Source organism: Nerophis ophidion, linkage group LG07 (genome assembly GCF_033978795.1).
Source record: "Nerophis ophidion isolate RoL-2023_Sa linkage group LG07, RoL_Noph_v1.0, whole genome shotgun sequence".
In the NCBI taxonomy this organism is placed as follows: Eukaryota; Metazoa; Chordata; class Actinopteri; order Syngnathiformes; family Syngnathidae; genus Nerophis; species Nerophis ophidion.
Genome location: NC_084617.1, coordinates 7,658,688 through 7,681,843, shown reverse-complemented (window position 1 = coordinate 7,681,843; position 23,156 = coordinate 7,658,688). Strand labels below are relative to the sequence as shown.

General features: G+C 42.5%; 1 protein-coding gene across 1 annotated transcript in view; it reads right to left on the bottom strand.

Moving 5' to 3' along the window:
- ints1 (integrator complex subunit 1) overlaps positions 1-23,156 on the bottom strand; it is a 76,060-nt gene that overhangs the window by 38,402 nt on the left and 14,502 nt on the right. The window contains exons 7-28 of the mRNA XM_061905278.1: positions 19,549-19,654; positions 19,284-19,470; positions 19,065-19,210; positions 16,110-16,251; positions 15,857-16,033; positions 15,670-15,778; positions 13,732-13,852; positions 13,584-13,661; positions 13,365-13,522; positions 13,176-13,272; positions 12,999-13,090; positions 6,594-6,654; positions 6,330-6,527; positions 6,137-6,266; positions 5,892-6,071; positions 5,671-5,820; positions 5,428-5,607; positions 5,233-5,337; positions 2,494-2,661; positions 2,306-2,417; positions 2,077-2,235; positions 1,856-2,002 (exon numbers count right to left, since the gene is read on the bottom strand). Coding sequence (XP_061761262.1) covers positions 1,856-2,002; positions 2,077-2,235; positions 2,306-2,417; positions 2,494-2,661; positions 5,233-5,337; positions 5,428-5,607; positions 5,671-5,820; positions 5,892-6,071; positions 6,137-6,266; positions 6,330-6,527; positions 6,594-6,654; positions 12,999-13,090; positions 13,176-13,272; positions 13,365-13,522; positions 13,584-13,661; positions 13,732-13,852; positions 15,670-15,778; positions 15,857-16,033; positions 16,110-16,251; positions 19,065-19,210; positions 19,284-19,470; positions 19,549-19,654 — 3,003 coding nt within the window. The remainder of the gene's footprint in view (positions 1-1,855; positions 2,003-2,076; positions 2,236-2,305; positions 2,418-2,493; positions 2,662-5,232; positions 5,338-5,427; positions 5,608-5,670; positions 5,821-5,891; positions 6,072-6,136; positions 6,267-6,329; positions 6,528-6,593; positions 6,655-12,998; positions 13,091-13,175; positions 13,273-13,364; positions 13,523-13,583; positions 13,662-13,731; positions 13,853-15,669; positions 15,779-15,856; positions 16,034-16,109; positions 16,252-19,064; positions 19,211-19,283; positions 19,471-19,548; positions 19,655-23,156) is intronic.

The following is a 23,156-nucleotide window of genomic DNA, read 5'->3' as shown; positions in this document are numbered from 1 at the left end:
CGGGGAAAATAATAAAACAGCTGTTTATTCATTTTGGGAGTAAATGGAGTTGTCAGAAGCAGGGGTCACAAACCTTTTTGAAAGCAAGAGCTACTTCTTGGGTACTGATTAATGCGAAGGGCTACCAGTTTGATACACACTTAAATAATTTGAAAAAAATAGCCAATTTGCTCAATTTACATTTAATAAATAAATCTATATATATATAAAAAATGGGCGTTTCTGTCTGTCATTCCTTCGTACATTTTTTTTCCTTTTACGGAAGGTTTTTTGTACAGAATAAATGATGAAAAAAACACTTAATTGAACGGTTTAAAAAAGGAGAAAACACAAAAAAAATTAAAATTAAATTTTGAAACATAGTTTATCTTGAATTTCGACTCTTTACAATTCAAAATTCAACGGAAAAAAATGAAGAGAAAAACTAGCTAATTCGAATCTTTTTGAAAAAAAAAAATTAAAAAAAAAAAATATATATATATATATATATATATATATATATGTGGGAAAAATCACAAGACTACTTCATCTCTACAGAACTGTTTCATGAGGGGTTCCCTCAATCATCAGGAGATTTTAATGGAAGCATTCACATACAATGGTTTATATAGGGCATAGAGTGGGTGGGTACAGGCAGGCGTAGGGTGTGGTGATTGGCTCATGTGTTACCCTACGCCTGCCTGTACCCCCCAACTCTGTGCCCTATATAAACCATTGTATGTGAATGCTTCCATTAAAATCTCCTGATGATTGAGGGAACCCCTCATGAAACAGTTCTCTAGAGATGAAGTAGTCTTGTGATTTTTTCCCACACCTACATATTGCGCTCTACCACGGTATCGAGCACTATTCTCTGGATTATCCAATCAAGATATATATATATATATATATATATATATATATATTGAACATCATTAGTAATTGTTCCTGATTAAGATTAATTTTAGAATTTTGATGACATGTTTTAAATAGGTTCAAATCCAAGCTGCACTTTGTTTGAATATATAACAAATTGGACCAAGCTATATTTCTAACAAAGACAAATTATTATTTCTTTTAGATCTTCCAGAACAAAATTTTTTTAAGAAATTCAAAAGACTTTGAAATAAGATTTAAATTTGATTCTACAGATGTTCTAGATTTGACAGAATAATTTTTGGGAATTTTAATCATAATAAGTTTGAAGAAATATTTCACAAATATTCTCCGTCGACAAAACAGAAGCTAAAATGAAGAATTAAATTAAAAAGTATTTATTATTCTTTACAATAAAAAAATAAATTTGATTGAACATTGATTTAAATTGTCAGGAAAGAAGAGGAAGGAATTTAAAAGGTAAAAAGGTATATGTGTTTAAAAATCCGAAAATCATTTTTAGGGTTGTATTTTTCTCTTAAATTGTCTTTCTGAACGTTAGAAGAGGCATACTAAAAAAATAAATGCATTTATTTAAACAAGTGAAGACCAAGTCTTTAAAAAATTTTCTTGGTTTTTCAAATTCTATTTGAGTTTTGTCTCTCTTAGAATTAAAAATGTGGAGCAAAGCGATACCAGCTTGCGAGTAAAAAAAAATTTAAATAAAAAAAATAGAGGTAGCTTACTGGTAAGTGCTGCGATTTGAGCTATTTTTAGAACAGGCCAGCGGGCGACTCATCTGGTCCTTACGGGCTACCTGGTGCACTGCGTTGGTGACCCCTGATCTAAAGGATGCATGACGTAACCCCAGCCTCTCCTGTAGCATCTATTCTATGCGCCTTATATATGAACAAAGTTTTAAAATAGGCCATTCATTGAAGGTGCGCCTTATAGTGCGGGAAAATACAGTATATATATTTTTATTGCAGCTGACTCTTACGCTTGTCCATGATGTTCTCCTCCAGTGACTGTGGATCATGAGAGACTGCCTGGTCCAAGTACTGCAGGAGTTTGCTCATGCTCGAGACCGGAATGCCAAACGACTGAACAAAGAGAAGCAACTGCTGAGGCTCCAGGTCTTGCAAAGCTGAGGGAGGAAACCAGGACAGTTGAAATGAGTCAGACCAATGAGAGAAGACACATTTTGCTCTAAAAGCGTACCTGCATCCACTAATCGGGAAACCTCAGATCGGATCATTCGTAGTTTCAACCAATCGGGCAGCAGCAGGGCCTCCTCTGACGTGTCCACCAAGAAGGCGGTGGGCAAAGGTTTCTTGTCAGGGAACCAAATGTCCAGAAGGTTGTAGAAGTCACTCTCCCCTGTAGCCATGTCACAAGCAGGCATCATGTTAAATCTAAACTAAGCATGTTTAGATTTGAACAAAAATACCTTTAGGAGGGCCCAGAGTAAGAAGGATGACCATCGCATGGACAACAAGGATGTGCATTGTGGCCGTTTCTCCCGTAGTCCACCGCAGAAACACCTGATCTTGAGATTCTGACTAAAAAAAACAAAAACAAACAAATCAATTTCAAAAGTGAGTTTGTCAAACGTGATCTTCAGGTGGAGGATTGTACCCAGCTGTACAGGTCCTCCCCTTCTTTGGTCTTCCTCATCCTCCTGATGTACGCCGAGAAGATGGAGAGGAAAGCGCTGAGAACGGCCTCCGACTCCGGTCTGCAAGAGTGCTTGGAGAACAGGCTGTTCATGATGGTGGAGCGCTCCACGATGAGCCGGGCCACGTCCTGCAAAGGAGACAGCGTTAAAACTACACGGACATAAGTATTGGAACACGACAGGGAGAGAAAATCCAAAAAAATATGGACTTTGTCCTTGACTTTTTACCTTGTCTCTTTACCTTAGTTTAATTTAATCAAAAGTGTCCAGATGAGCATCTGTGATATCAGAGGTCAGTCACTCAAACACATTATTTCCTTCTCCAAAGTGCTCCCAAATTGTTGACTGTCATTTTTGTTGTCACTCCATTACACACTATTTACCTAAGGGGTTTTTTCAAAGTAAATTAAAATATTTCAAGGTCTAATTCGTTTCACAAACAGGACATAAAATCCTTCATTTTTCATAGGGAATATAAAAACGTTTTTGACTTTTTTTTTTTACTCAGTTAACTTATGCTCTAAACCAGGGGTCTCAAACTCAATTTACCTGGGGGCCACTGGATGCAGAGTCTGGGTGAAGCTGGGCCGCGAGAAAATATTTATTAAAAAAAAAAATCTTTTTAAAGGGGAACATTATCACCAAACCTATGCAAGCGTCAATATATACCTTGATGTTGCAGAAAAAAGACCATGTATTTTTTTAACCGATTTCCGAACTCTAAATGGGTGAATTTTGGCAAATTAAACGCCTTTCTGTTTATCGGTCTTTTAGCGATGACGTCAGAACGTGACGTTACCGAGGTAACACACCCGCCATTTTCATTTTCAACACATTACAAACACCGGGTCTCAGCTCTGTTATTTTCCATTTTTTCGACTATTTTTTGGAACCTTGGAGACATCATGCCTCGTCGGTGAGTTGTCGGAGGGTGTAACAACACTAACAGGGAGGGATTCAAGTTGCACCACCGGCCCGAAGATGCCAAAGTGTCTTCCGCCAGACCCCCATTGAATGTGCCAGAGTGTCTCCACATTTTACCGGCGATGCTAAGGCAGACATGGCACAGAGATGTATGGATAACCTGCAGATGCATTTGCAACGATTAAGTCAACGAAATCACAAAGGTGAGTTTTGTTGATGTTGTTGACTTATGTGCTAATCAGACATATTTGGTCGCAGCATGACTGCCAGCTAATCGATGCTAACATGCTACGCTAATCGATGTTAACATGCTATTTACGCTAGCTGTATGTACATTTGAAACTAGATACTCACATTTAATGCGAAACAAACACTTACCAATCGACGGATTTAAGTTGCTCCAGTGTCACATGATGCGAAAGTCCTGATCGTTTGGTCTGCACATTTTACCGGCGATGCTAATAAGGCAGCCATGCTATGGGCCACTTCATTAGGTACACCCATGCTATGGCCGAATAGCGTCAATAGCTATTCGCTCAATAGCTTCAGTTTCTTCTTCAATTTCGTTTTCGCTATCTGCCTCCATACTCCGACCATCTGTTTCAATACATGCGTAATCTGTTGAATCGCTTAAGCCGCTGAAATCCGAGTCTGAATCCGAGCTAATGTCGCTACATCTGTCTGTGGTAACCGCCATGTTGTCTGTATTGGCAGCACTGTATGACGTCACAGGGAAATGGACAGTCGCATCGCAAATAGCGAAAATCAAAAACTTTAAAGCTTTTTTTAGGGATATTCCGGGAGGTGTAAAATTTTGAAAAAAAACTTCGAAAAATAAAACAAGCCACTGGGAACTGATTTTTATTGTTTTAACCCTTTTGAAATTGTGATAATGTTCCCCTTTAAAAAGGTCTTTATTTTGATTTTCAACATAAAATAAAATCCAAATATAAATGAACAAAATGAGAATTAAGGAATGTGAGGCAATGCAAATTAAACAATAAAAAAAAAAAAAAAAGTGTTTGAATTGGTCTAGGTTATCGGGGACTTTTATTACTGACGGACAAGTGTGGCGGTGTGACTGCAGCCAGGCACGTAAGAAAACCATCTCCATGGCAACGTTTCTGTCATTTCACTCATTTGCAGCTTTTCCACTAACGCAGGGGTAGGCAACCCAGAACGTTGAAAGAGCCATTTTGGACCCAAATAACCCAAATACAGTTACGGTAGCACAATTAGCCCCGAACTGGCTAACATCACGACTAACGTGTTACATGTCCGATTCGCCCAGTGGTCTCTCTGTCGGAGTATCAGCGCTGTGGTCCAGTGCACCACAGTTTTGTATTGTCGCTCGGTCCTTCGGCGGAGTGCTTCGGAAGCTACCGAACCGCTCGTCGGGCGTCAATGTTCGGCCCTCGAGAGCCACATACCACACCGTGATTGGTAGATTCCTTCAGCTCCGCACACAACACTGTCAAGCGCCATTCATATAAAATGTGCGGGCCGCACTAACGTTAAACCTTCATATTAAGGTGGGGGCCGCAAAATAACGTCTCACAGGCCGCAATTGGCCCGCGTGTCTGAGACCCCTGCTCTAAACAAACATACTAAATAGGGCGTGTTTTTATTTTAAATACAATTTTTTTTAAATCTCTCCAAGCGTTTAAAGCCATAAAAACACTCAAAATGAAAATGTGAAGATCAAGGATTAGGACTAAATGTCACAAACTGACGCGTTTCAATACTTAATGGTCATATCATCATGTAGTCATTACCAAAGCCAGGTCATTGTGAGAAGCCTGCTCCTCCACTGGTGCATGCTGGGAGAGGTAGATGAGATAAGCACTAATGGTCTGAGGATCCGTCTCCATATGAATGGCCTTGCGGGGAGAAAGCACAGAGACAAGTTAAAAAGAAATCAAACTCTCCCACATATCCTATTAAAATGTTTAATTTCCAGGAATTCAGACCTGCTGCAGGGCTGTGGACGTCATGCCTCGGACGCTGTCAAACATTGGGAGTTTCGGGAGGTCCTGCAGAAGCCACTGGTACCCTGGAAGAAGCTCTGCATCACCGGAGTCCTCCTCCATGGGCTGGTCGCGTTCCTCTCCGTCTTTGAGGCCTCCTTCAGTCAGAACCAGCGCCAAACCCTGCAGTCAGGTTCAAATGGTGTGACAATTGTGTTTTTATAGCTCAAGTAATAACAGGATTACCTTCATAGCCAGGACTCTTGACGCCACTTGAGAGGAGCTGAGACGTCGCAGGAAGTAATCCAGCACTTCGCATGTCGTCTGCTCGTCAGCTTTTGGACCTAACAGAAGATCCTGGAGCCGTCCAAGGAGTTGCCTTTGTTTTTGTTGTCGCTGGTAGGCAAGGACAATTTACAATGAATGGACAGAAATGCATGAAAAGTGCGAATTCACGATGAGAATACCTGTCTCTTCTTGGCCTTCTGCTCTTTGCTCCCCCCCTCGTCGTCGTCGTCCATTAGCAGGCTGTCGTCCGCGGCGTCGTGCAGGAGAAACTCACACAGGCACTGCACGGGAAGCACGTCTAAAGACCCCTCGCTAGACTGCACCAGATCCGCCAGCCATGGCATGGACTGAGAGGAGGCCTATATTAAAAAGTCAAAGTTAGACACTTTGGGGGCGTCATGCCACTCTTCTTTTGCGAGTTGACCTGTCTCTGTATGATGTTGAGCAGGAAGTCCGGGTTGCGGCTGCGACAAAGAAGGTGGCCGAGGCGCAGGGACTGGTTGAGGGTCTTCACCTGCTCCTGTACCTGAGGAGGAGGTCGACGAGGAGGACCCCTGAACACAAAAAAAAACATGTACAACCAGGGTACGCATTCGGCTTGGGTCATGTGATCTTACTGCGGGTCCAGACTAGTAAGTTGTGAGAGCAGCAGGCTGTTGCTCTCAGTGATGGTCTGCTTGGTGGAGGCGGCCGCAAGGTGACTCTCAAAGGCCAGGATCTCTTGCTTCTCCCGCTGGGAGGTCTGCAGCTCGCGGCTGATCATGTCCGTTTTCGTGTCGTCATCCGCCACGGTGCACGGCGGGTACGTGTAGTTGCTGTGGAGGCAGCGACGTTTAGCTCTTGTCTCATTAAGAGGATGCAACTCGGACCAGGGCACCTACTTTGTCATAACCATCTCCATGAGCATCTTTAGGGTGGGGTAACCATCCCAGGCAGCCAAGCCTGCAGAAGAAAATGGCTTTGATTGATTGAAACTTGTATTAATAGATTGCACAGTTCAGTACATATTCTGTACAATTCAATCAATCAATCAATCAATGTTTACTTATATAGCCCTAAATCACTAGTGTCTCAAAGGGCTGCACAAACCACCACGACGTCCTCGGTAGGCCCACATAAGGGCAAGGAAAACTCACACCCAGTGGGACGTCGGTGACAATGATGACTATGAGAACCTTGGAGAGGAGGAAAGCAATGGATGTCGAGCGGGTCTAACATGATAATGGTAACACCCGAATAAGTTTTTCAACTCGTTTAAGTCGGACTTAAACAAGATCTCGCTGGATCGGTTCGCAGCCGAGTGTGAAGCGACCGGAATGAGAATCAGCACCTCCAAGTCCGAGTCCATGGTTCTCGCTCGGAAGAGGGTGGAGTGCCATCTCCGGGTTGGGGAGGAGACCCTGCCCCAAGTGGAGGAGTTCAAGTACCTAGGAGTCTTGTTCACGAGTGAGGGAAGAGTGGATCGTGAGATCGACAGGCGGATCGGTGCGGCGTCTTCAGTAACGCGGACGTTGTATCGATCCGTTGTGGGGAAGAAGGAGCTGAGCCGGAAGGCAAAGCTCTCAATTTACCGATCGATCCACGTTCCCATCCTCACCTATGGTCATGAGCTTTGGGTTATGACCGAAAGGATAAGATCACGGGTACAAGCAGCCGAAATGAGTTTCCTCCGCCGTGTGGCAGAGCTCTCCCTTAGAGATAGGGTGAGAAGCTCTGCCATCCGGGAGGAACTCAAAAGTAAAGCCGCTGCTCCTCCACATGGAGAGGAGCCAGATGAGGTGGCTCGGGCATCTGGTCAGGATGCCACCCGAACGCCTCCCTAGGGAGGTGTTTAGGGCACGTCTAGCCGGTAGGAGGCCACGGGGAAGACCCAGGACACGTCGGGAAGACTATGTCTCCCGGCTGGCCTGGGAACGCCTCGGGATCCCCCGGGAAGAGCTAGACGAAGTGGCTGGTGAGAGGGAAGTCTGGGCTTCCCTGCTTAGGCTGCTGCCCCCGCGACCTGACTTCGGATAAGCGGAAGATGATGGATGGATGGAACTTGTTTAAGTCAAGGTCCACGTTAATCAATTCATGGTATAATGACATGGCAGATGGTAAACGTGGCCTAACACAGCAATTCCTAACCTCAAGATTTCTAAAGATAATTGTTTTGCTTTTCATGTTTTTTTTGCTCAGTTTGTCACTTCCAAGACCTCCATAAAAATTATGTAGTGGAAAATTTCTGTCCTTGGGTTACCTCCAAACTAAATGCATTGGGAGGGGACACAACATAAGAGGTCAAGTCACCCTGAACATTGGACAGTTACATAAGTTGTTAAATTACAAATCCGGCCATCATGGAGCGTATAAATAAGAAGGGAAGACCAAGCCTGATGTGCGCTCTTTCTGAATTCCTTCACGAGGGTTCACCATCTTTCGTCTTCGAAGACATTGTCTGTGTGAACATATTGGTTCAATCAATATGTTCACACAGACAATGTCAGACTGGTAGTACATCCACATTTGTAAAAAACTCCTGTGGATGTACTACCAGTCTGTGGTTGCCAGTGTTCTTTTCTACATGGTAGTGTGCTGGGGGGGCAGTACATCTAAGAAGGACAGCTCCAGACTTGAGAAACTGATCAGGCGGGCCGGTTCTACAATGGGAATCAAACTGGACTCACTGGTGACGGTGGCAGAGAAGAGGACTGTTGACAAACTAGTGAGCATCCTGGATGATGCCAGTCACCCTCTGCATAGTGTTATCAGTAGCCAGAGGAGCCTGTTCAGTTCTAGACTGCTTCATCCCAAGTGCAGGACTAATAGACTCAAGAACTCCTTTGTCCCACACGCCATTAGACTGTACAACTCCTCTCTGGGGCGGGGGGCAGGGGGTACAAGGATGACAGGGGATGCAAAACAATAACAGTCCATTACGTTTTTATAACATGGTCACTACTGCCTACTTTGTCTTGTTATATTCTTATTTTACTGTTATTTTTTTATTCCCATTGTTGCTTTTTATTTTTCATTCCTACTTTAATATTTCTCTATTTTGTTTCCATTTAAACCCCCATTATTTACTTTTTACTTTAATTTAAATTGATCTCAACTATGTACACTGCTGCTGGAATTTCAATTTTCCTTAAGGAACTCTTCTGAAGGAATCAATAAAGTACTATCCATCTATCTATCTATCTATCTAAACTTTGTGTTATCTGATTGGGAGTAGTTAAAACTGTTGTAACAAACTCTCTATTGTTCCTGTTTTAGAGTCTAACTTTTCGACCACATAAAATTGGCGTCCCCGTACAGGCCACCACATAAAATTGGCGTCACGAACAGGATGAGGCCCCGGGTTAAATCCCCGACATTTTGACTACAATGACATACAATTGTAAATTATACAAATTATATAATGTAACATATAGGGGTGTCCTAATCCAATATTGATATTAACAAAACAAATAAATATACAGTATAAGCGCAGTGATAAAGCAGTCTCGCAGAGTGTTTGCTTGTGCAAAGCTGGACAGCCAGTTAACATCTAAATATCCTCCAACAAGCACACAAGGTTGGTCTTCTATTCTTTTTCAGAAAAAACATTTACAAAAGGTAAACATGGTAGATGATAGGCTATTAGGAGCTAGCAACTACACAACAGCTAAGCACACAACCTAGACATACGTAGTAAATGTCCTTAATTGAACTATTTTGGAGTGTTAAAACACAACTTTTGTCAATATACACACACAATTATAATTACATATTACTTATGCATACAAAGCCTCTAAGGCAGATATGTATCCAGTAACAAATGTGTCCACATCATTCGACTGACTGCGTCCTTAGCTTAAATTATTATTGTGGCCACCAAGTTCTGTTGAATAAACAATTACCGCATTTTTCGGATTATAAATCGCCCCAGAGTATAAGTCGCACCGGCCGAAAATGCATAATAAAGAAGGAAAAAAACATATACGTCGCACTGGAGTATAAATCACATTTTTGGGGGAAATTTATTTGATAAAATCCAACACCAAGAATAGACATTTGAAAGGCAATCTAAAATAAATAAAGAATAGTGAACAACAGGCTGAATAAGTGTACGTTATATGAGGCATAAATAACCAACTGAGAGGGTGCCTGCTATGTTAACATAACATATTATGGTAAGAGTCATTCAAATAACAATAACATATAGAACATGCTATACCTTTACCAAACAATCTGTCACGCCTAATCTATAAATGCGATGAAATCTTCTTCCTCGATATCGCCTCTAAACTACTCTGCCAACTCCAAAGGTATGCGCCGCTTCCTCTTGTCGTTTTCTGCTGCATATTTCACTACGTCCAGCTTGTAATCTGCAGTACATGATTTCCTTTTTATTGCCATTTTTGTTCAGCCCTTCTCAGTTTTTGAGTTACCGCCAACGTTGAAATGATCCATTTCAATAGCTACGTCAGTAGCATATAGCAGTTAGCATCCCATTACCCACAATGCACTTCTGCCATGACCCTCCCCCGCCGAATTCTTATTGGTTGACGTGTGTGTGGCGATTGCTGACATTTTCTTCGTCTCTTCCGCAAATGAGATAAATAATATTATATAATATTTTACGGTAATGTGTTAATAATTCAACACATAAATTGCTCCGGAGTATATGTCGCACCCCCGGCCGAACTATGAAAAAAAAACTGCGACTTATAATCCCCAAAATACGGTACATTCCTATTAAATTGAAAGACAACAAAGGTCCATTCCAGATGGTTAATAATAAATAAGTTGGCGTTTGTCATACACACTATTGTTCTCTCATGAATTTCACTTGATCAAGCCTTTTCAAACATGTGACACTACTAAATATAAACAACAAAAGTATGTATGATTCCTGCTGATATTGTATATTGGGTCAATATTGGCATTGGCCAATACTCAAGGCTCCAACAACCGTATTAAATCAAAAGTGAAAAAAACGATTATTCTCGCCATAACCCCACAAATAGATTGCAGTCCTGTTGCTATATATGGACATCATTTTTGTTTAGTTGTGTGTCCTAAAGGTTGGGAAACACTAGCCTAACATTAAAAAGTACAATAGTATTGAGACATCCTGCCTAATTCACAACTAATCATTTAAGATTGTGCTAAAGCCCTCAAAATATTAGTTCTTCCAGTTAGGGGTGGGCGATATATCGATATAAACGATATATCGCAGGTTTGTCTCTGCGCGATATAGAAAATGACTATATCGTAATATTCCATTATATGTTCTCACACAGTTGATTTTAGCTGGGGGCATTACATTACTGCCGTTTCTCATTCCTTCTCACAGAGACGGAAAACAAGCCCGCCTTCTTACATACGTCACATACTGTCGAGCGTCTGGCATCATACCCTCTTGCCGAGCAGAGAGGTAGCAGCATGGCTAACGTTAGCTGAGGCAGGTCGTACAAGCAGAGCGGAGCAGAGCAGAGCTTGTGATATTACAAGAGAGAGAAGGTGCGAAACTGATCACAAATGGAGGAAGAACAATAAATGCCCAAAATAAAGAGCAGGGGATCCATAATCTGGTGGTTTGGCTTCAAGTGGGAAGATATTCAGCAGACAACAGCAATATGCAAAGTATGCAGCAGAAGTGTTACTACAAAGAGGTAGCAACATTTAAAAAGTCACCCGTGAGAGAATGAAGAGTATTTAAGGGGGGATATTATCACCAGACCTATGTAAGCGTCAATATATACCTTGATGGTGCAGAAAAAAGACCATCTATATTTTTAACCGATTTCCGAACTCTAAATGGGTGAATTTTGGCGAATTAAACGCCTTTCTTTTAATCGCGCTGGAGGCGATGACGTGAGAATGTGACGTCGCCGAGGTAACACACCCACCATTTTCATTTTCAACACATTACAGACACCGGGTCTCAGCTCTGTTATTTTCCGTTTTTTTGATTATTTTTTGGAACCTTGGAGACATCATGCCTCGTCGGTGTGTTGTCGGAGGGTGTAACAACACTAACAGGGAGGGATTCAAGTTGCACCACCGGCCCGAAGATGCGAAAGTGTCTGCCGCCAGACCCCCATTGAATGTGCCAGAGTGTCTCCACATTTGACCGGCGATGCTAAGGCAGACATGGCACAGAGATGTATGGATAACCTGCAGATGCATTTGCAACGATAGTCAACGAAATCACAAAGGTGAGTTTTGTTGATTTTGACTGCCAGCTAATCGATGCTAACATGCTACGCTAGTCGATGCTAACATGCTATTTACCGGCGGTGCTAAAGCAGACATGGCACGGAGATGTATGGATAACCTGTAGATGCATTTGCAACTATATTACGTTTCCTTCCACCCACATTTAATGCGAAACAAACACTTATCAATCGACGGATTTAAGTTGCTCCAGTGTTAAAAGATGCGAAAGTCCTGATCGTTCGGTCCGCACATTTTACCGGCGATGCTAACGCAGCTATTCGGCCATGCTATGGCTATGAATAGCGTCAATAGCTATTCGCTCAATAGCTTCGGTTTCTTCTTCAATATTTTCATACTCCAACCATATGTTTCAATACATGCGTAATCTGTTGAATCGCTTAAGTCGCTGAAATCCGAGTTTGAATCCGAGCTAATGTCGCTATATCTTGCTGTGGTATTCCCATTGTTTGTTTACATTGGCAGCACTGTGTGACGTCACAGGGAAATGGCCAGTGTCTTCGCAGAGAGACGAAAATAAGGCACTTTAAAGCTTTATTTAGAGATATTTCGAGACCGGTAAAATTTTGAAAAAAACTTCAAAAAATACAACAAGCCACTGCGAACTGATTTTTATTGTTTTTAACCCTTTTGAAATTGTGATAATGTTCCCCTTTAAGAAATACAGTTTTGGTCAATTGACTTAGTTGTGATTTCCCTCTCTGCATGAAAGTTTAAAAGTAGCATATATTAATGCAGTATGAAGAAGAACGTTTTAATGTAGACACATAGAATCATCATACTGCTGTGATTATATGCATCGAGTGTTCATTCAAGGCCAAGGCAAAATATCGTAATATATATCGTATATCGCAATATTGCATAAAGATATCGCTATATAAGTAAAAGCCAATATCGCCCAGCCCTACTTCCAGTACAAAAAGCCATATCTACAGTGATTTAAAGATGTGTTCATCTTGGAAGAAAGCCCAGAAAAGAGTGGGAAAAAGTTTCCTAACACATTTATACTTCCTGTTTGTATAATTTCCAGGTGCCCTAACACTTTTGTCAATAGCCAGATAATAAACAATGTAGCCCATTACCTATTTTATGTGGATTGAAGGCAGCAACCACCAGCAGCAGCAGCCAAGCCTTCCAATAAAGGGTGCATATTGCCAAATTTGGCGGCTGGTACCTGTAAACATTTAGAGTCATTTGTTATACGTTTAGTGTAAACCTGTGTGACAGTTTGAGTGCATCGGACACTAAAAGCGGAGTACCCTGCAGGCAGCTGGATGTTTTCTGGGTGGTGGTATGTACACAGGTTGAGCACAGCGTCGATAAGCTGGATCCGCTCCACGACGAGGACCTCCAGATCTGTTTGACAGGAGGTGAAATAATCTCAATGTTTTGATTTTTAAACTCAAACCTGATTTTCCTAAAAGGGTTTGACGGTATTATTCACGCACCGTCCGACTGAACGCCAGCCGCCCTCTTGACCAGGTGGTCGGCGAGCTCCATGGCATCCGCCGGACCCAGCGGTAGATCGCGGGATAGCCCGATGACCAGAATGCGCATCAGCGTGTCCTCCAGCAAGGGCACCTCGGAGCAGAGGCGCAGGAAGAAACTGAGGATCAGAAAGACGAGTTCAGTCCAGTCAACAAATCCTTGGGCAAAAAGATACTCACTTTCGGTCGCTTTCCGGCGGCCAGTTGTCCCACTTGTAGTAGGTCTCTGGCTGCTCTGTAAAAAGCACTTTGTGAAGACTGCGGAAACAAGAGGGATGGATTAAAGAGGGTAACGCTTAAAAACTAACTTGGACACAAGAATACCAACCAGTGGACATAGTCCTTGGCGCCCACTTTGCTAATGGTAGGAACCACAGAGTGCAGCCACCACACGGCGTCCCTTTGAATGGAGGCGATCTGATTCTGGAAGGACCTCAGGACCTCTAAATCTGCACCAAAACAGAGGCTGGTTTAGGGAAAGGTTGCATCTAAAAAAAAGACTAAGTACCGTATTTTCCGGACCATTGGGCGCACCACCGATGAGCCGGACTAATCAGGTCTATTTTCCTACAAAAGCCACATCAGATTATAGGGCGCATTAAAGGGGTCATATTATTATTTTTTCTAAATATAAAACACTTCCTTGTGGTCTACATAACATGTAACGGTGGTTCTTTGGTCAAAATGTTGCATAGATTAGGTTTTACAGATCATCTTCAAGCTGCTTTCTGACAGTCGCTTCAGAACGCGCTGTTCTTTTTACGTTGCTCACCTTCGACAGCGTCTTCTCGCCGTCATCTTTGTTGTATTGGTGTAGCGTGCAAGGACGGGAGTGGAAGAAGTGTCAAAAGATGGAGCTAACTCTTTTAATGACATTTAGATATTACTTCAATCAATAACAGAGCAGCATCTCCTCATCCGGAAACAACAACAACGCCGGAAATGTGTCCCGTGAAAAACCGTCCGACCGGAACTCTCTAATAACTAAAGTTCCTTGGGTGAATAATGTAAACTCACTACACCAGTATGTTTTAGTGCTTTTAAGGCGAGTTTACTGACGGATATAAGTAAGAACTTTACACTCCTTTATATCAGAAATGTCAACAGCAGATGGTGAATGTCCTATAACAAGAAGATAGAGAAAAATAAAGAAGCTTGTCGACTGCGGCAGTGGTCCCCAACCTTTTTGTGTCCGCGGACCGGTCAACGCTTAATAATTTAACCCGCGGCCCGGGGGTGGGTTGTTTTTTTTTTATTTTTTTATTTTTTGTCTTGAAAAAGGGACATTTTTGTCATGAAAAAGGGAGGTTTTTGCGGTTGGTGCACTAATTGTAAGTGTTTGTTGTATTTTTTTATGTTGATTTAATAATCAAAAAAATAAAAATAAAAAATGTTTAAAATTTATTTTATTTTTTTTTTTAATAAAAAATTCTTCTGCGCCCCGGTACGGGGCCGTGGCCCGATTGGTAGCCCCGGCCGCGGCCCGGTGGTTGGGGACCACTGGACTACAGTGTCGCCGCGGACTACAAAGACGGACGCGCACAAATTTTCAGGACTTACTTATGCAGATCCTAAATACAAATCAGCAGGTACCAGAAGGAAAGAAAATTTGCTTTTGCATAATATTGCGAAACAAAATGCCGGATACGTCTTACCTTATACACACACCAAAATAATACTCCTATGTTGAAGCACAGTACAATCCATCAAGCGGTGCGGCTTCATAGCTCACCAAAGTCATACTAAAACATTTTGACAGATTTGTGAATTATATTTATATAACGCTTTTCTCTAGTGACTCAAAGCGCTTTACATAGTGAAACCCAATATCTAAGTTACACTTAAACCAGTGTGGGTGGCACTGGGAGCAGGTGGGTAAAGTGCCTTGCCCAAGGACACAACAGCAGTGAATAGAATGGCGGAAGCGGGAATCGAACCTGCAACCCTCAATTTGCTGGCACGGCCACTCTACCAGCTATGCCGTGTGTAATTTTCTATAGTTTCAATGGAACATATACAATTTTGGTGTTGTTTACTTGAGTCATATTGCAGTCTACACGTATCTCTTATGTGTGACTGCCATCTACTGGTCACACTTATCATTTCACCATATACCAAATAAAATAGCTTTGAGGTCGGTAAGCACAGCCAAAATAATTCCGTACATTTGGCGCACCGGGTTAGAAGGCGCACTGTCGAGTTTTGAGAAAATGAAAAGATTTTAAGCGTGCCTTATAGTCCGAAAAATACGGTAATCATGACTCACTCTTCTTCTCTCCTTTGTCCCAAGCAATGCCGGCTTCTTTGACCTGAGCTGTGATGCCCAACATCATGGAGACGGTCAGTAAATCTGTCACCTGGATTACAAAGCGCTCCTGCAGGAGAGTCGAGCAAAGTCAGACTTAACTGCAGAAGCGAACAAGCCTGACTTGAAGCGAAGTTGAAACGTTTACTTTAAACTCCATGTCCACGTAGCTGGCCTCCTTTCTCTCCTGCATCAAACCGAAGCAGAAGGACTGGAAATTGATTTCGTGTTTAGTTTGCTTGATGATCTCCCTCAGCAGGGCTCGTGAGGCGCGGAGGTAGTCGTCCTTGTTGGTGAGAAGGTCCTGGAACACCATGGCCAAGAACTGCACCACACGAGACAAGATCAATAGCATCCTTACGAGCTGTCTCCGAAAAGGGGAGGAAAGAAAATAAACATACCTTTGGTGCCTGCTCCGGGCTGTGCTGCAGCACTGTGTGGAGAACCTGCATGTTGTTGGGGTTCCTGGCGTTGGACAGCTCGTTGAAGATGACCAACTTCACCATAGTGGCCAGGTTGTCCCTGTGCGCGTTCAGTAGCTCCCTGGAAGTTCAAGGCCACAACAACAGTAAGCTTAAAGGCCTACTGAAACCCACTACTACCCACCACGCAGTCTGTTAGTTTATATATCAATGATGAAATATTAACATTGCAACACATGCCAATACGGCCGGTTTAGTTTACTAAATTGCAATTTTAAATTTCCCGCGAGGTATCCTGTTTGAAAACGTCTGCGTGTGACGTCTCGGGTTGTAGCGGACATTTTTTTCCAGCCCGATCCAAGCTATAAGTAGTCTGCTTTAATCGCATAATTACACAGTGTTTTGGACATCTGTGTCGCTGAATCTTTTGCAATTTGTTCAATTAATAATGGAGAAGTCAAAGTAGAAAAATGGAGGTGGGAAGCGGTGCACTGCAGCTGCCTTTAGCATCACAAACACAGCCGGTGTTTCCTTGTTTAAAATTCCCGAAGGTGAAGCTTTACTATGGAACAAAGCGGTCAAGCTAACATGGATCCCGACCACATGTCAACCGGCAGGTTTTGGTGGGAAAATTGTGGTAATAAGTCAGCTCTTACCGTAGTTATGAGCGGAGCTTGCGTCCTCCTGCAGCTGCGGACTATTACTTCCTCCTACCAGAGATACTGGCGGTCACCACACCCCTCTGACTTTCAGGTACAATATAATCCCACTAAAACACTAGTAACACAATAAGCAGATAAAGGATTTTCCAGAATTATCCGAGTAAATGTGTCTGATAACATCTGAATCGCTCTAACTGGCTTCGCCATTTTTTTTTTTTTTCTAGTCCTTCACTCTCACTATCTTCATCCACGAATCTTTCATCCTCGCTCAAATTAATGGGGAAATTGTCGCTTTCTCGGTCCGAATCGTTCTAGCTGCTGGTGGCCATGATTATAAACAATGTTCAGATGTGAGGAGCTCCACAACCTGTGACGTCACGCGCACATCGTCTGTTACTTCCGGTACAGGCAAGGCTTTTTTATTAGCCACCAAAAGTTGTGAACTTTATCGTCTATGTTCTTTACTAAACCCTTTCAGCAAAAATATGGCAATATCGCAAAATGATCAAGTTTGACACATAGAATGGACCTGCTATCCCCGTTTAAATAAGAAAATCTCATTTCAGTAGGCCTTTAAAGCTTCTTTTCAGCAACGTGGTTTAGTTCTGTGCAACTGTAACATTAGTTTGGGTAAGAACTGTCAAAATGTCAATTTCAAGTACTTTTTATCCACCTGCATGATGAATTTTTCAGAGTTAAAATGAATTTGACACCCCTGCATAAGCTGCATTGTTAGCCACCTCGTACTGAACCTGTTTTACAACTTAGAATGCATATAAAAAGAAGTTTGGATTGGATTGTGAATGAAAATACATAAGTTCAATTCCCTTTCAAATGGTAAAATTGCCCACGATCTCGTTCACTTAATTGTTGCAGTCAAAATCATCATTAAAATTGTATTGAATGTGCAGGCCTAATTCTACATAAACATGTGTTTTGTGTTCATATTTGTGGGTGTCTGGAATGGTTTCATTGGGTATACATGATTTCTTATGGCAAAAGTGTCTTCAGTTATAATTAGGGATGCACCGAAATGGAAATTTGTGGCCGAAGCCGAAGCCGAAAAAAATTTAAACGCTTGGCCAAAGGCCGAATACCGAATAATGAATGCAGTTTTTTACAGTTTTTTTTATATTGCATACATTTTAGACATGTTTTTCAAGTAAAGTATTTTTTTATTGAATATTGACATTTTTTTTATATTCCAGTAGCCTTTGCCTTTCAAAAAAAGCACAAAGTTTTTCATTTCTATTAGGCCTTCAAACAAACCATGCATTCCCAAAAAAATAAAGTGCATTAAAGTGGATAAACCCACAACAAATGAATTATTGTCCTTTTGGCAAAAGTCTGCTTAGCCACAGTAGATATGCTAATAATGTAAACAGAAGGCTCAAGTAATCCTCAATTAAGTGCGTGCTTGTAACCTCATACACTTATACAGGTAGCCTACACAACAGGCTAATAATGTAAACAGAGGCCCCACTAAATCTCAATAAGTGTGTGCTTGTAACCTCATACACTTATACAGGTAGCCTACACAACAGGCTAATAATGTAAACAGAAGAAATACCGTCTGCTCGGTATCGTGTAACGCGGTTCAATGTGCTCCATGAGTCTTCGAAAGCCAATTTCCTCCACAACACTAAACGGTTGATCATCCAAAGCCATAAACTCCATTACCTTCTTTGTAATTCCGTTTAATTCCACTGTCAGTCGCAAACTTTTTTCGTCCTCTCAAAGACGTCGGCCACGGATGGGGTGGGCGTTCAAGTGCTGTGACCAGCTCTCCTTTCAGCTCTCTCGTACTCGGCATGCTTTTCTGGGTGTTTAGCTTTTAAATGATAAATTAAAGCAGTAGTGCTGAAGGTCTTTGCTGAGGCACCTCCTCGAGACGGTTTGGCTGAACATTCGTTGCAAACTGCAATTCTTTTGTCACTTTCCGACACTTTAAAACATCTCCACACTGCTGACATTTTTCCAAAGGCGCCGGGTTACGTCGTCACTGCACGTTGGTTGATTGCGTCACCGCGTCAAAAAATTGCGTCATTGCGTCACACGCCACTATTCGGCCTTGCTTTTAAATCATTCCACCGAAGGCCGAATGTGGCTTTTTTTGCCTTATTCGGCCGAATATATTCGGTGACCGATTATTCGGTGCATCCCTAGTTATAAAGCAATTGGCTTTTAACGAAAACTGAAGTATCCCCGTGTAATAATTGACCAGGTTGTAACAGCAGTGGGGGAAGAAACAGAAACTGCAGAGTGGTCATACCTGACACACAGCATGTAGTGGTTGAGGAGCACTTTGGGCTTGAGTCTGATCTTGATCAGGTTGGAGATCACTTCCATGTCGTCCGCGCCGTGCGTGTTGCAGTTCATGCACAGCGACATGAGGAGGTCCTGAGCCGGTCGGGTCAACTGCGCGCCAGGAGAAAACTGCACGTCAAGAGCGCTGCGATTCGCAACCGGGCTGCGGTGAACGTCCAAGTACCTTTGGGTTCTGGAGCCACATCTCCAGCCGCTGCACGGCCATGAGTCGGGCCTCTTTGTATCCGCACGCCGCCGTCAGCAGGCGCAACAGGTTGCGGGACACGTTGTCCATGGGCTGCCGGCGGTTCATCTGGTCTCGGAGGACGTCCAGCACGTAGTCCTCCACGCTCTCCGCTAGTTCCTCATACCTGCGTTGAGTCGGATAAGGACTCCTTAAAATGAGCCATCGTAAACGTGTACGTTGATTTGTATTGTTGGCATTATACCTTGGCATAACCTGCCCTTCATCCTCAGGGCTGAGTTTCTCTTCAGCTATCAGTAACTCAACCTGGCTGTCGTCCTCATCAGGAGTTGATGGATGAGGACTGCTCCCTACAAGAAGATCATGGTATTTAAAGCATGTAAAAAATAAAAATACGCAGATTTTCGTGAAAAAGTATGCGTTCGCCATTGCCGATTAATGCATTGTATTGCCGATCACAAACGCTGATCCCCTCTGGCTGAACCTAGATTTATTTTTAGTGCCCCGGCTGACAATCAGCTAGAAGCCAATTATGTGTCTCATACACAGCAGAAAACCGCCCCTCCAAACAAATTAGAATCACCACAATTACGGAAAATAAACTGCATTTCCATCCATCCATCCATTTTCTACCGCTTATTCCCTTTTAGGGGTCGCGGGGGGCGCTGGCGCCTATCTCAGCTACAATCGGGCGGAAGGCGGTGTACACCCTGGACAAGTCGCCACCTCATCGCAGGGCCAACACAGATAGACAGACAACATTCACACACTAGGGCCAATTTAGTGTTGCCAATCAACCTATCCCCAGGTGCATGTCTTTGGAAGTGGGAGGAAGCCGGAGTACCCGGAGGGAACCCACGCATTCACGGGGAGAACATGCAAACTCCACACAGAAAGATCCCGAGCCTGGATTTGAACCCAGGACTGCAGGAACTTCGGATTGTGAGGCAGACGCACTAACCCCTCTGCCACCATGAAGCAAAAAAAAACTGCATTTCTTTGTATCTTAAATCCTCTAAAGCAGACCTGGGCAATTATTTTGACTGGGGCGCCAAATTTAGAGAGGGCCGGTATATCTATTTTTAGGAACACTAATACAAAACCTCACAATAATGTCTGATTGAATGCTAAAAACGTTTTGACAAACCGTCTTAAAAAACAGAATGGAATTTTACGTTTTTCTATGAACGATAAAACACTGAATTTTGACAACATATGAACGTCACACCCGCTTTCGATCGACATATTTTACAATTAAATGGGTTGTACTTGTATAGCGCTTTTCTACCTTCAAGGTACTCAAAGCGCTTTGACACTACTTCCACATTTACCCATTCACACACACATTCACACACTGATGGAGGGAGCTGCCATGCAAGGCGCCAACCAGCACCCATCAGGAGCAAGGGTGAAGTGTCTTGCTCAGGACACAACGGACGTGACGAGGTTGGTACTAGGTGGGATTTGAACCAGGGGCCCTCGGGTTGCGCACGGCCACTCTGCCACTGCGCCACGCCGTCCCAATTCAGCAAAACGCGACAAAAATGTGACAAACAGCGAAATATGAATGCAAAGGGTAAAAGTACAATATACAATCTGATATATAACTAAGCTTTGGAACTTTGTTGTGAAAATCTCCTTCCACGTCTGTCCCTGACACCCACATTTCAGGCTGACACTCTGTGGAAACGCTCCCCACCCACACTAACTAATTAATTACCATAGTAACTATATATAAAAGCACAGATTCCAACCATTGAAATACTTTGTATAGTTCAAGACTTACGGTCATTTGAAAATATCACTGCACATCATAATGTCAGCTACAGTTTCCATCTTAAAGATCTAAAACAACTATTTGGGAATGTCTGGCGGGCCAGTTTGAAATACTTAACGGTCCGCATGTCACCTTTTAGCTCTTATTTACAAAATTGTGTACACTACTGAATTGAGGTCTTATGGCCACTTATGTGGACACTTATACTGCAATCTGGTGGTGTCAAAAGAGTATAACATACAATGGAATTTGAAAGAAAAAAGGTGTGAAAATAAGAATTAGCATGTCACTTAACATGAAGTACACGTTTGTGTACTTATGGACGAAGTACATCATATAAAAAGATGATTTTTAGTTTTTATTCTAATTAGGGTCCAATAAGCCCAAATAGCAAAGAGAAATTTAAAAAAAGCAGCGTGGGCCTTGAGAGGTTAAGTACCAATATCAATTGTCATTATCATGTACACTGGAGGATGAAGCTGAACATATTACACACAGAAGAAGAGAATAAAGAAGTAGCTTAAATATAGTGTTCATATTTTTCATTACAGATCGACCGGGCCGATTATTTACGCCAATATTTGGCATTTTGACGTACACTTTTTAAAAAAAAATTTTAATGGTTTTATTTTTTATTCAGTCATTGGTGGAGCGAAGGATATTTAAATATTATTTTAATTTAGATTTTTTAATATTGTTGTGCAGCACTTTGGAAACATTTATGTTGTTTAAATGTGCTACACAAATAAAGTGGATTGGATTGGATCATGGGTGTCAAACTCTGGCCCGCGGGCCAAGTTTGGCCCGCCGTGTAATTTGACTTGGCCCTTGAGGCAATATCAAATTAACATTAGAGCTGGCCCGCCGCTGTAACACCGCATTCACCACTAACACTATTACTTGCCAACCCTCTCGATTTTCCCGGGAGACTCCCAAAGTTCAGTGCCCCTCCCGAATTTCATCCCGGACAACAATATTTGGGGTGGGCTTTAAAGGCACTGCCTTTGCCGTTCTCTATAACCTGTCTCCATGTCCGCTTTTCCTCTATACAAACAGTCACATAATATATGCGGCTTATACACACAGACAAGTGAATGCAAGGCATACTTGGTCAACAGCCATACAGGTCACACTGAGGGTGGCCGTATAAATAACTTTAACACTGTTACAAATATGCGCCACACTGTGAACCCACATCAAACAAGAATGACACATTTCGGGAGACCATCCGCACCGTAACACAACAGAACAAATACCCAGAACGCCTTGCAGCACTAACTCTTCCGGGACGCTACAACATACACCCCCCGCTATCACCAAACCCCGTCCACCTCAACCCCACCGCCGAAAAGAGGCATTCAATTTTTATTTAAATTTTATTTGATATACCATTGATATTTTTTAATTATTATTAGAAACTCGATTTTGCATGTCACTATAAAGTTATATAAGCCTTGCTTGTTCAATTGTTTTAAAATCGTGTTTTTATCACCTTCGTCTTTTAGTAAACGTTAAACCGTTTTTATCTTTTAACCTTTTTGAACAAGTCGTGCATGCTTTTATTTCAAGTCGCCTGGACTACTGCAATGCACTTTATGCTGGCATTAGCCAAAAAGCTCTCTCCCGGTTGCAGTTAGTCCAGAACGCGGCAGCAGGACTTTTAACAGGGGCCAGGAAACGCCAGCATATAACCCCAATTCTTCAGAGTCTGCACTGGCTCCCTGTTCATTTTAGAATTGATTTTAAAACATTGCTGTTTGTTTTGAAATCTTTACATGGACTGGCACCTCAATATATCTCGGACGTCATCCAAATTTACATCCCTGCGCGCGCTCTGAGGTCCGAAAGCCAGCTCCAGCTCGTGGTGCCCAAGACCAGACTTAAGACCAGGGGAGACAGGGGCCTTCTCTGTGATCGGCCCTAAGCTCTGGAACACTCTGCCGCTCCATGTTCAAACTGCTTCCACAGTGGAGTGTTTTAAGTCTCGTCTTAAGACCCACTTTTATTCTTTGGCTTTTAACACTACGTGAGTTGTGTGGTCCTCTGTTGTCCTCTGTGTTTTTTTATACACTTTT